Source organism: Ochlerotatus camptorhynchus, unplaced genomic scaffold (genome assembly GCF_037179485.1).
Source record: "Ochlerotatus camptorhynchus isolate MF236.1 unplaced genomic scaffold, CSIRO-AGI_Acam_v1.1 ptg000361l, whole genome shotgun sequence".
In the NCBI taxonomy this organism is placed as follows: Eukaryota; Metazoa; Arthropoda; class Insecta; order Diptera; family Culicidae; genus Ochlerotatus; species Ochlerotatus camptorhynchus.
In genome coordinates, this window is record NW_027040849.1 from 11305835 (window position 1) to 11318008 (window position 12174).

General features: G+C 37.5%; 1 protein-coding gene and 1 pseudogene across 1 annotated transcript; both read right to left on the reverse strand.

Annotated features, from left to right (window-relative positions):
* Positions 1 to 5999: 5999 nt before the first annotated feature.
* LOC135709697 (uncharacterized) lies at positions 6000 to 12174 on the reverse strand. The gene is made up of 2 exons (XM_065232086.1): positions 11645 to 12174; positions 6000 to 6505 (listed from the first exon to the last, which is right to left on the reverse strand). Exons 1-2 carry the CDS (start codon positions 11694 to 11696, stop codon positions 6063 to 6065), a joined length of 495 nt encoding a protein of 164 aa, XP_065088158.1. The 5' UTR covers positions 11697 to 12174; the 3' UTR covers positions 6000 to 6062.
* LOC135709543 (uncharacterized) lies at positions 8845 to 11428 on the reverse strand (annotated as a pseudogene).

A 12174-nucleotide genomic window follows, 5' to 3' on the forward strand; every position in this document is an offset into this window, starting at 1 on the left:
ATGACAATTGCACGTTGAGACAACTTGCAGATGACAGCGTAGTGTCTATCACAGGGCCAAAAGAGGTTGACCTGCAAGGACCCTTACAGGATACCTTGGACAATTTGTCTACTTGGGCTATTCAGCTGGGTATCGAATTCTCCACGGAGAAAACTGAGTTGGTCGTTTTTTCTAGGAAGCATAGCCCAGCACAACCGAAGCTTCAACTTTTGGGTAAACCGATCACTCATTCCATGTCTTTTAAATATCTCGGGGTCTGGTTCGATTCCAAATGCACCTGGAGATCCCACATTGAGTATCTGAGACGAAAATGCCAACAAAGGATCAATTTTCTCCGAACAATTACCGGAACGTGGTGGGGAGCTCATCCACAAGATCTTCTGACGTTGTACCGGACAACGATTTTATCGGTTTTAGAGTACGGTAGTTTTTGCTTCCAGTCGGCAGCTAAAACGCACATCATCAAGCTGGAACGTATCCAGTATCGTTGTCTTCGTATCGCGTTAGGATGCATGCACTCGACTCATACGATGAGTCTCGAAGTGTTGGCGGGCATGTTGCCACTATCGGATCGGTTTTCGGAATTGTCCCTCAGGCTCCTCACCCGTTGTGAAGTTATGAACCCACTGGTAATCGAAAACTTTGAGAAGCTTCTTGAGCTAAACCCTCAAACTCGTTTTATGTCATTGTACTACTTGTACATAACTCAGGATGTCAGCCCTTCACAGCATAATCCCCATCGTGTATGGTTCTCCGACTTCGGCAATTCAGTTAGTTTTGATTTATCTATGACGCGGGAGATTCGTGGAATCCCAGAACATCATCGTTCCATAATTGTTCCGTCAATTTACGCTGCAAAGTTTGGCCATGTTGATTCTGCAAGAACGTTTTTCACAGATGGATCTCTAATAGAGGAGTCCGCTGGTTTTGGTGTATTTAATGAATTTCATAGCGCCTCTCGAAAACTTGAAGCTCCTTGTTCTGTGTATGTGGCTGAACTGGCAGCAATTCACTACACTTTGGAAACTATTGCTTCACTTCTTCCACACCACTACTTTATTTTTACGGATAGTCTCAGTTCTGTCGAGGCTATCCGTTCCATTAGGCCGGTAAAGCACTTCTCGTATTTTCTCTTGAAAATACGAGAACTGCTTAGTGCTTTATCCGTGCGCTCTTTCATCATCACCTTCGCGTGGGTCCCTTCGCATTGCTCAATTTTGGGCAATGAGAAGGCGGATTCACTTGCGAAGGTGGGCGCTATGGAAGGTGACATTTATGATCGACAGATCGCCTATAGTGAATTTTTTTCTATATATCGTCAGCAGTCGCTCGTTAGCTGGCAACATCAATGGAGTGAAGGGAGCTTGGGACGATGGCTACATTCAATTATCCCTAAGGTGTCGAAGTTTGCATGGTTCAAAGGGTTGGACTTGAGTCGAGACTTCATACGCGTGATGTCTCGTCTCATGTCCAATCACTATTGTCTAAACGCTCACTTGTTCCGTGTGGGGTTGGGAGACAGCAATCTCTGTGAATGTGGACAAGGTTACCAGGACGCTGATCACATCCTTTGGTCTTGTGCGGAGTATCGTGGAGTCAGATCACATTTTTATGATTCCCTTCGGGCTCGAGGTAGACAACCTAATGTTCCAGTTCGGGATATTTTGGCTAGACGCGATCTGGAGTTTATGAAACTCATATATGTTTACTTTAAGGATATTAACCTTAGATTGTAAGTTTGATTAACCGTGTGTTTCGTTTGTATTTTGTACGTGTGGGTTTTTTTTTTTTTCAATGTTTGTTTTCAAGATGAATAGAAATAATTTCATGCTTTAGGATTAATTAAATAGTTGTATCGTAAACCACATTTCAAACCTCCTTCTTCCCTTTTCCCATCCAAAAAATTGTAAATCTCCACTAACCTCGAGACAACCGCGAGTACTCGGTCCAGTTCCTTTAACTTTAAATTTAAGACAGTAATAATGTATAACGCAAAGGATAACTCGGCACTGTAAAGTTTATTCGATTGAGCCTGTACAAATAAAGTAATTATAAAAAAAAAAAGTATGCGAATGATGTTTAATGGCGCTCTATTTGGCAAATCTATTATTGCTGTACTTTCGACTGTCTTGGATTTGTTATTGAAACGTAAGCAATTGTTAATTGCTCATCAGTTTTATTTTTAACATAAGTTACATTAAATTGAATTAAAAAAAAGTAGAAGGGTATGTGCCTAGGGGCACGAACGGAAGCTTGACGGTTGACCGCTAGTGGACGGAATAAATGTGAAGAGCATTTAGTTCTTTAAATTGATCAATTATCTATTATCTCAACTTTTTCCGTTTTTAATTGTAGGCGTCCAAATTTGTAGTATTTTTTTTTTCAAAGAGAAAGTTGATTAAGAGAATCAATCAATGAAAAGAGTCGTTTTGTTGCCAAAGTTGGTGATGATTTAACCTCCGAAACCAAACAGAGTGCGTCTCTGTCACTTCAAAACGTAGATGACATCCATGGCCACTTACGCTTGGCGTGTTTAGTGTAGGTGACAGCATCACGGATCTCATTTTCAGGAACACCTTCAGCACACCTCGTAAATCAGACCGGAGATACGTCAGACACCGCCACGGCGAGCCAGACGACGGATGGTGGTTATCTCGAAGAATTTGCATTTGGTTCTGAATATGGCGATGAGTGTGCAAAATATTACGCAATTCCATCCTCCCTATTCGCACGCGCCCGAGGATTGTAGGCGAATGCCACTTCGACTTGTTTCGTCTACTTACTACTCTCTGACGACTGCGCTGGAGAAGCAGCATATGCATGTAGGTAATTGGTGGATTTGTTAGTTTATTCGACGCTTTTAGACAATGCTGGACATTTACCAGTTTTCAATAGTTTCTTGTTGAAAATCAACATTTGGAAGCATTGTTATCGATGCGTAGCCATATTTCTGATCGATTGGTGATAACATTATTGAAATTGGACCAGGGGCAGCTGAGTGATTAACGTTCAAAATCTTTCTTAATTTGTTACATGTTCCATTTTTGGTTTTCACAAAGTGTACCCCCATATAGAAATCAAAGACGTAGTCCTACGTCAAAAATAACATAATCTAAATTGAAAACCGCTTGATTTTGTATCTTGTCCCGTTGACAATGACCTTGGAGTGCCTCAGGGAAGTGTATTAGGGTCCCTTTTATTTATTATGTATATTAATGACATGCGACGAGTTTTACGGTTTTGTGATATTAATCTTTTTGCTGACGATACTGTGTTATTCATTGCAGCTAAAGATTTAGAAGAAGCCGTTTCACGCTTGAATGAAGATTTGCGTTCTCTAAGTAGATGGTTGAAGTATAAACAATTGAAATTGAATATAAGTAAAACTAAATTCATGGTAATTTCGCGGAATCGTGTAGATGATGATGTCTCTGTTGTTATTGATGATGAGACACTTGATCGCGTTCAGGAAATTAAATATCTTGGCGTGATTATTGATGACAAACTCAAGTTCAATTCTCATATTGACAATGTCATCAAGAAAATTGCCAAGAAGTATGGAATCCTATGTCGCTTGAAAAACGATTTAACTATTGGTAGTAAAATACAGTTATACAAATCAATCATCTCCCCTCATCTAGACTTTTGCCCTTCCATTTTATTTTTGGCCAATGAAACACAAATATCGAGATTACAGCGTTTGCAGAATAAAGTAATGCGTTTGATTTTAAGATGTAATAGATTCACTTCCTCAACTTTTATGCTGGACGCTTTGCAATGGCTGTCAGTGAAGCAAAGAATTGTGTTTTTGACTATGGTGTTCATTTTTAAAGTAGTTAACGGTTTGCTGCCTCGATATTTGTGTGATCGGATTGAAAGAGGAAGTGATTTTCATAGATATAACACTAGAAACGCGGATGAAGTAAGAACACCACATCTTTTGAATAATGCTTCACAAAATTCATTATTTTTCAAAGGTATAAATGTTTTCAATTCGATGCCTAGACACATCAAGCGTGCAACTACACTTACACAATTCAAGAGACGCTGCATTTCACATGTAAAAGCTGTTTATTGAGCAGTTAAATTTTTATGAATGGATAAATCATGTATCTTGACAAAGTTATCTCTAACGGATTATTTTGTATGGAGACTGTCATATAGACATTTTAGTAATTGGTGTAGAATATACAAAAAACTACATTGTTTGCCTCGATGGTGATGATGGATTTTTAGTTTTTTGATTTTGTAGTAGTAATAGTAAAAATAGCTTTGAGTAGTCTACGATGGTTTGAGCCTCGCGCGCGGAATACAGGTATAAATGACTAATACGTGGAAATTGTGGCAAAAGCCTTGAATTAGTAAAGGGTTGGCTGGAAGTCGTTTCCTTGGATATAGTCCTGGCACTGCGGAAGCTTAAACGTGTAAATCCCAGGTCACGTGTAAATGGAAGTATTGTCGAGGACTATACTTGGACTTTTGATAACTAGTTACACCTTTGAATGTTTTTGGTTGATGCCTATAGCATATTTAACAGGACATTTATATCTGTAATTGTAACCAGCTCGATTTTGTTTGCAAACCTGGTTAAAATGTTTATATTTAATTATCTTAAAGATAACTCGTCCAGCTCAAACCTTTGTAGGGGTAAGAGGTGGGACCATTATCATCATCATCATCATGATGCTTTCCGCCGTATTAACTCCAGCACCAACTTTTGCTAATCGACGAGGTTCTCATACTCCGTCCGTCCACTGAAAAGCCAAAAATCCCTATCATATACATAATCCTCCTGTCGGTAACCTGGATTTCATACGCACACTGCAGTTCTGCTACCATCGATGTCCACCCCGAACCTCCAGCAACTGCATGCTATCATCTTGCATCTGGGACGATTGATGAAGTTGAATCCAATGACTGGAGGGATTACTTCTTCGAAATCTGTTGAATGGTTGACGACAAAAGGTTTAAAAGGCTTAGGTTATTTTTTACGATCCAGATTTCTTTGAGCTGCAACCAGCCGTTCGAGACACGACCATATAGTCCGGTGTTCCCTTTTTTTATGTACCGTAAAGGGGTCCGTTGCTTGCTTAGTTCAGATGCTCCGAGTTCACTTACACAAAATCATCATCCAAATCGATCACCGGGCGTGAGAATTTCTTGAAGCAAGTCATCCAAACGTCCATCACGTTGTTGGAGATGTGTTCGGCTAGGCACACGATGTATCGTCCTTCTCAAAGTGACCGATGTTCTGTATCAAGAATCAGAATACGTTCTACTACGGTAAGCAGACGTCCTTTATGATGTCTTTAACATCTTCTACCCTGGAAATGGGAAGTTGGAGAGGGGAGAATAATTTCATTCGCGTGATGAGCATGATGGAACCATTTAATTCACTACAACTTCAAAACTGCAAGCAGTTATTCACCCATAGGTATTCTCGTTAAGGAATACCACAGGACGTGCCATGAACGAAGTAATGCATATGTTAAATTTAACAGTAATATTAACTTACCTGCAATTATTCGCGCGAACCACCAATGAGTTGTGCCGCAGCACATTTGCACCATACTTATGGACAACCTCGATTGCATCTGGGAAGTAATCTTTGCAATTGTTCATCTTCTGCTTATCACCAGACAGTACCAGCCCGGTTCAGTTCAAATGCTTGAACACGTGCATATTGAACAGGTTCATCGAATCAAAATTGTTGCGCATGAAATCTGCAGTAATTGGATTGTGGTTCTGGAAGAAGGACATCGAACTGGATTCGAACCAATAGTCAAGCATATCTGGAACAAGTCATAGCTATAAATTTCCCAGCACAGTTGTTGAGATTTCGACTCGGATTTCGATGTTATCGATGCGATTAAAAGAGTTCACAACAAAACCGGAGTACTTTTTCAGCTCACATCACGCTTTTCACTTATGGTTTTTCGGAACTTACATTAGTAAGATGTTGATATTCTGTTGTTAAATATTTGAACTCTTGTCATGATCGGAAAGACTACAGTGGGTGTATTTGATCAATAAGAAAAAACCTAATTGTGGATAAATTTAACTTAACGATAGGTTATTTTACAAGTACAGTTAAATCTTTTTGCTGGATTGAATTGTGCCAAAACATTAACTGAAAGCATACCGTTTAGTTTGCGAAGTAACAAGGGTGCTTTTGGGCCAAACACAGGCAAGCATTTGAAAAGCACTTCGATGGCACGAATGGCTGACATGCCACAAGGAATTATATATTCATGGAACGTAACATACACATTACCGCGCTTGTAACGGCTTGCTACACAAACAATATGGGGATCGACAAATGATGTTGTTGATTGTTTCACCGCCAGCAACTCATCGAAGCCAACATCGTTTCGAACAAACTTAACCCATCTTATCAGAGGTGTAGCAAAAATTTCATCCGTGGTTGCATGTTCCATGTTGGTAATCCTCTTAATACCTCTATTGGAAAGCTTCTTGAAAATCCGTAGAGCTCCTCGGACGTATTCTAAAAGGAAAAAGGATAAAAAAATATTTTTTTGTAATAATTGTGAACTTTTTGAGCATATTTACCATCTTCCACTTCAGTCCAAATACTGTTATCAAACAGTAACCCAACACGGAGTAGTGTTTTAAGGTCCCCAACAACTCCACGCTTATCGGGAAGCCTGTCGAATGCATGTATGATCAATTAAATATAGTAATACAGATAAATTAGAATAGTAATATAGATGAATTAGAAATAAATAAATAAAAGGACTAACCATTTCACCTTCGTATGCAAGAAAGTGAGGAAATGTATTAATAATTTCGGTATGCTTATGATCAGCACTTTTTTGTAACAGCAGTTTGTGTAAATCAATTGTTTGCGGCAAACATACTTTTGAATATAAAAACCAATAAATGATCCATAAAATATTGGAAAACGTTCCATATAAAACATCCAAATGATCCATAAAACATTGGAAAAAATCCCTTAAAAAGTGTGGATGATCCATAGAAAATATCAATATTATCAATATTTTATGTGAAATTTAGCAACACGATTGTAAAAATGTACCGGTCAATTTCTAAAGAATGAGCATTGAAATTGTACGAATTATCCATAAACATATTGCAATTGATCCATAACACATTCAGCAATGAACCTTAAACTAAAGAAAATGATCCATAAAAAATCCAGTTTGCGCACCTAAAAATATAGACATGTTCGGATTAATGAAAGCAATTTTCTCAGAGCAGTCTCGTTTTGGACAGCTTGAAGCTGAAATAGGTTTTATTAAACTAATATAAAGTCTAAACCAATCTTAATGCTTATAATAAAACATATTTCAGCTTCAAGCTGTCCAAAACGAGTCTGATCTGAGGAAGTTGCTTTCAGTAACCCGAACATTCTTGAAGAGCAACATCGGATATAACCTCAAAATGTCAGAGGGATCAACACCCCCGTTGAGTGAAGAACAGAACAGCGATCGAAACTGTACGCTTTGTGAAGGCCATGACCACGTAGATGATATGGTCCAGTGTAATGTCTGCGATTCCTGGGCCCATTATAGTTGTGCTGGTAAGACAGCAGCTGTAAAGGAGGTTCCGTAGACGTGCTCGAAGTGCACTCATATGCTGAAGGTGCCGAAAGGAAGCAAGAAGTCTGTCCCAAAGAAACCACCTAGCAGAAAGAATAGTGCGAGGAGTTATGCCGGATCCGAATCTGGAAAAGAAAGTACCAATGAGGTCAGCCTGGAGGAATCCCTAGACCAGTTTCAGCAGGAGAAAAGTGCAAAGGAGAAAGCGCTGGAGGAAGAAATATTCCTCCATGAAAAGCGATAGGAGGCTGAGCGGGAGATTTTTCAAACCTAGAGTTATTTTCCGTCACTCTTTCAACATAGATTTGACTAGATTAAGGATTTAGGGATTCAATTATTATTTTAGTTAAGCACGCAAACGATGCAGAATGAGTTACTTACTAGTTATTTAGGGTAATTCAAGTATATAGCGTTTAGGAACAAATTGTAGGTTACCAAATTTTAGGATCAAATTGAAGTATCTATATTAAGCAAATAAAGAGTTATTAAATTCAATATTTTCACGAATTCCTCCTTCAACTAACCTACTTCAGTAGCTAGTTCACTACAAATCACTAAAATTTAATTAAACGATAGGCAATTAATTTAATTTAGCTGTGAAACGTGTTCAAGATAGTTTGGATAAACTCACAGTTCCGTTGAATCAAACGTGACGTCTGTCATTTCTGACACCGACCGTTACCGTAGCTCTCCAAATCTTCCACAGGGTTGTCGCTGTGTTTGGTGGTACAGGGTTATCCCGATATTCCGAACAGTCATGATCCATAAATTAGACGTTTATTATTCACGTTTTGGACACTATATTATTAATTTTGATCCATAAACCTCTACCTAAAATACTCGGGCAGGGCAGTAAATCTAGATAGATATGCAGTGGAGCAATTTTTCAAGGTTTATGGATCAATATTAAAAAAATAGTGTCCAAAACATGAATAATATACGTCTAATTTATGGATCATGCCTATATTTTTAAGTGCGCAAACTTGATTTTTTATGGATCATTTCCTTTAGTTTAAGTTTCATTGCTGAATGTTTTATGGATCAATTGCAATATGTTTATGGGTAATTTGTACAATTTCAATGCTCATTCTTTAGAAATTTAGCGGTACATTTTTACAATTGTGTTGCTAAATTTCACATAAAATATTGATAATATTGATATTTTTTATGGATCATCCACACTTTTTTTAGGGATTTTCTCCGATGTTTAATGGATCATTTGGATGGTTTTATGGGACGTTTTTCTACATTTTAAGGATCGTTTTATCAATTATAAAGGTGCATACTTAGGGCTGCCATTGTTTGCGCCATGCCTTCTGCGATTTGCCTGACATTTGCAGGTGTGGGCATGAGCGCTGACAGATGAGCTGCAATATGCACGATTTCTTATTCCGATATTGTCCTTTTTAGTACGACGAAATTGACGATCTTCAGGTATAACATCCTTCCTCATATTACCCACTCTGGTTTCAATCAAACCAGTATGAGGTCCATTTTTCATGTCTCCGCAGCGCCAAAAAAAGTATGACTGTAAATTTAGAAGAAAAAAACAGATTTGCAGTTAGTTCATTAGTTAGTTAGTTCATTGCACGAGCATATTTAGTAATAAGTAGTATTATAATAAAGGTAAACTTGTTGAATGTTACGTCTGTTTGTCTGTATAAAATAAAACTACAAATCTAGATAGAGCTGCAATTAGGGCTTAACAACTTTTGTAAACTTATTTTGATGATTTCTAGAAAGTTAAGGCTCGCCAAAGCAAATCAACTACACCATCTGGTAAGGTAATGCTTCCCCTACTCGATGGTTATATTGGTTTGCGTTGGCGTATCTTGAGTTCCTAGAAATCGTCTATAGAAGTCATTGTAGTCATTGTACTAACTTCTGTTTACTGTTACGCCCTAATTACAGCTCTATCTAGAAATTAACCTTTCGCACGAGCAGTGTTCGAAAAGTTCGCGATATTTCACGAAGTTCTCCATGGGAAAACTTCGCGAGTCATGGTGTTTTTTTTTCGAACTTTTCCATCACGAGGTTTTTATGCTTAAACGCTGGCCAGACTGGAGAGTTATAACATGTTATAACGGTTGTCAAATAATTGCAACACAGAAAGCATCATCAAGATAGCGCTATAACATGTTATAACTCTGTAGTCTGAACGTACTATTATACTGCTAATGAGGGTAACTCAAAATTGAGTAGAATTTTCAAAATTGGGAGTAACTCAAAATTGGAAGTAACTCAAAATTGCAAGTTGCTACTGTGTTACCTGACTTATAACGAATATACGTTGTATACGAGTACCCCGAATACAACGTATAGTTCGTCTAATTTTACATTGCAAATGCTATGCAAAATTAGACGAGTCATACGTTGTATTCGGGTTACTCGTATACAACGTATATTCGTTATAAGTCTTGAAAACAGTAGGTTTCGTCAATTTGAATTTTTATTAATCGTGTACCTCTTTTGGTGCATTTTCATTGATCCGTGTTTTCTTCAGGTGGGGAAACTCTTACAAGATTTTAACAGCCAATTCATTTTTTTGTTGCCATGAGGGGTACCTATAAAACAAACCAAAAATATAAATTTGAAGAAAATTTTAAAACTCAAATGCCTAGCACACCTTTTTTCTCGGATCATTTGGTGCTGAAAGTAATGCTTAATCAAAATGCGATTCATCAACAGCAACTTTTTGTAATCTGGAATCAATCCATAATACAACTGCGAAGTCAGAATTTTTTGAAATTTGGAATCTTTTCCAAGAATTGATCGAACTGTCTATAAATAGATTTAAAAAATATATTAAGGTTCTACAAAGGGTAAGTAATTTTGTGTTCTTCTTCTTCTTTAAATATCATAAAATCATCATCATTAGTTTACACATACATTCATATATTATGAATACGAAAATTTAAAACATGTATTTCGTGGGTAAAACACGAAAATTTCCTGGGTAAAACACATTCACTGTATTTACTTACTTGTGTTCTTCGAAGTATAGCACAATTAAACGCAATCGAATACACGAAACTCAAAACAACTGCTTCACAAAACTCTTGGTGAACAAAATTCATCACAAAGAAAACCATTTCTACTTTACTGCTTTGCTAGCAATCGTGAAAGTATCATTGAAACAGCGGTGCCAGATGTATTGCCTCTAGCAATGAATTTAAGTTTATTAAAACAATTAATTGCGAAGTCTGCCTTATTAACATAGATGAGTGGATGTATTTAATGGTGGATAAATATCAAAAACTGATTAAATAAAACATAAATGACCATTTTAAACATTTTACCGGTCCAATTAAAAAAGTCACAGAAGATTGAATTCAACACTAACAGGGTTGATGGCAGCAGTGCACGTAGCCTGTTATACACTTTCCCGCTCAGGGGTGTAAACAAACTTGCATACAGCGCAGTCTGGCAGTGCTTATGTTTTGTCTGCTACATTCTTATCCACTAGATAGTGTGACATCACATTTGCTGTTGTATTGAAATGAAGGAAGAAAAGAGATGGTTCAGTTTTCCTCACCATACCAGTTGATATTTATGAAAAATGGGCAGTTTTGGCGTGGGGACATGCACTTCCAATGAATTTTACCAATACATTTAGAAAATGATGATCGAAGAATATTTCAAAAAGAAGAAGTAAACAAAATAATGACCCTTTGTAGAACCTTAATTATTTATGTTTTCAAACAGAAATTTGATCTAACCTCTGAGTGCTCGTGTGTTGACACATTTTGTCCATTTTCTGCAACGTTTTCAGACTCATCGATTTCTGTTCTGTGTCGTTCAATAAATCCCAGGATAATTTTACGGGGTCCTTTTTCAGTAATACCCATTTCTTGTAAATCGTTGTCTTCCAATTCCCATAGGGAAACGTTGTTAATGAGATTGGCTGTGAAAAAAATATGATCATAATTATGTAGTTTTATACGTTATTCTTTAGTTTGGCTATTAAGTTCAACTGCAAATTCTCACCGGCCCTCAACATAATTTTCTTTTTAAGCTTTTAAAATATATTATAATTATATTACCTGTCAAATGAATGTACTCACCAGTTAACTTATCAAAGCTTCCATCATCCAACTTTTTCTTTAGTTGCTCCATTTTTTTTATGGTCGCTACCGGACGGAAATCGAAACACAAATGTCGTGCTAGAAGCTGCAAGTGCCGGATATCTGAAAAGAAATGGAATTTATTATCTGCTGCTCCACTAGCGCTTCGGATTCGTCACTTACAAGATTACGTCGGCGAATCACAAACTTCGTTTGTGGGTCGAATTGTCTCGAAGGAAACGGCTCACGATGACAAAAACTTCCGGACATCACACGCGTGTGTTCGTTCGAAGGGAGCAAAATCACAAATGGCGTCGTCGTGGAAGTATAACACACTGGAATTTTTTTCATCCAACTCAGAGTTATTTTCACTCAACGCAAGCTTTATAGTAAGTTACTCAGCGTTGAGTAAATTTAGGCCCACAAAATTTCTGTTTGGTTTTTACTCATCTTTAGGTAATATACGTATTACTCAACCGTTGAGTTAAAATTACCCATCCTAACACATTGATTTTTACCCAATGGGATAC

What these genes read in the sequence shown, in the direction of transcription:
- LOC135709697 (XM_065232086.1), bottom strand. Translation starts at nt 11,696, where the DNA reads ATGGAGCAACTAAAGAAAAAGTTGGATGATGGAAGCTTTGATAAGTTA. An exon ending in AAGCTTTGATAAGTTAACTG is followed by an intron (nt 6,506 to 11,644) that starts GTGAGTACATTC and finishes TTTTCCTTTTAG; the next exon opens with AATACGTCCGAGGAGCTCTA.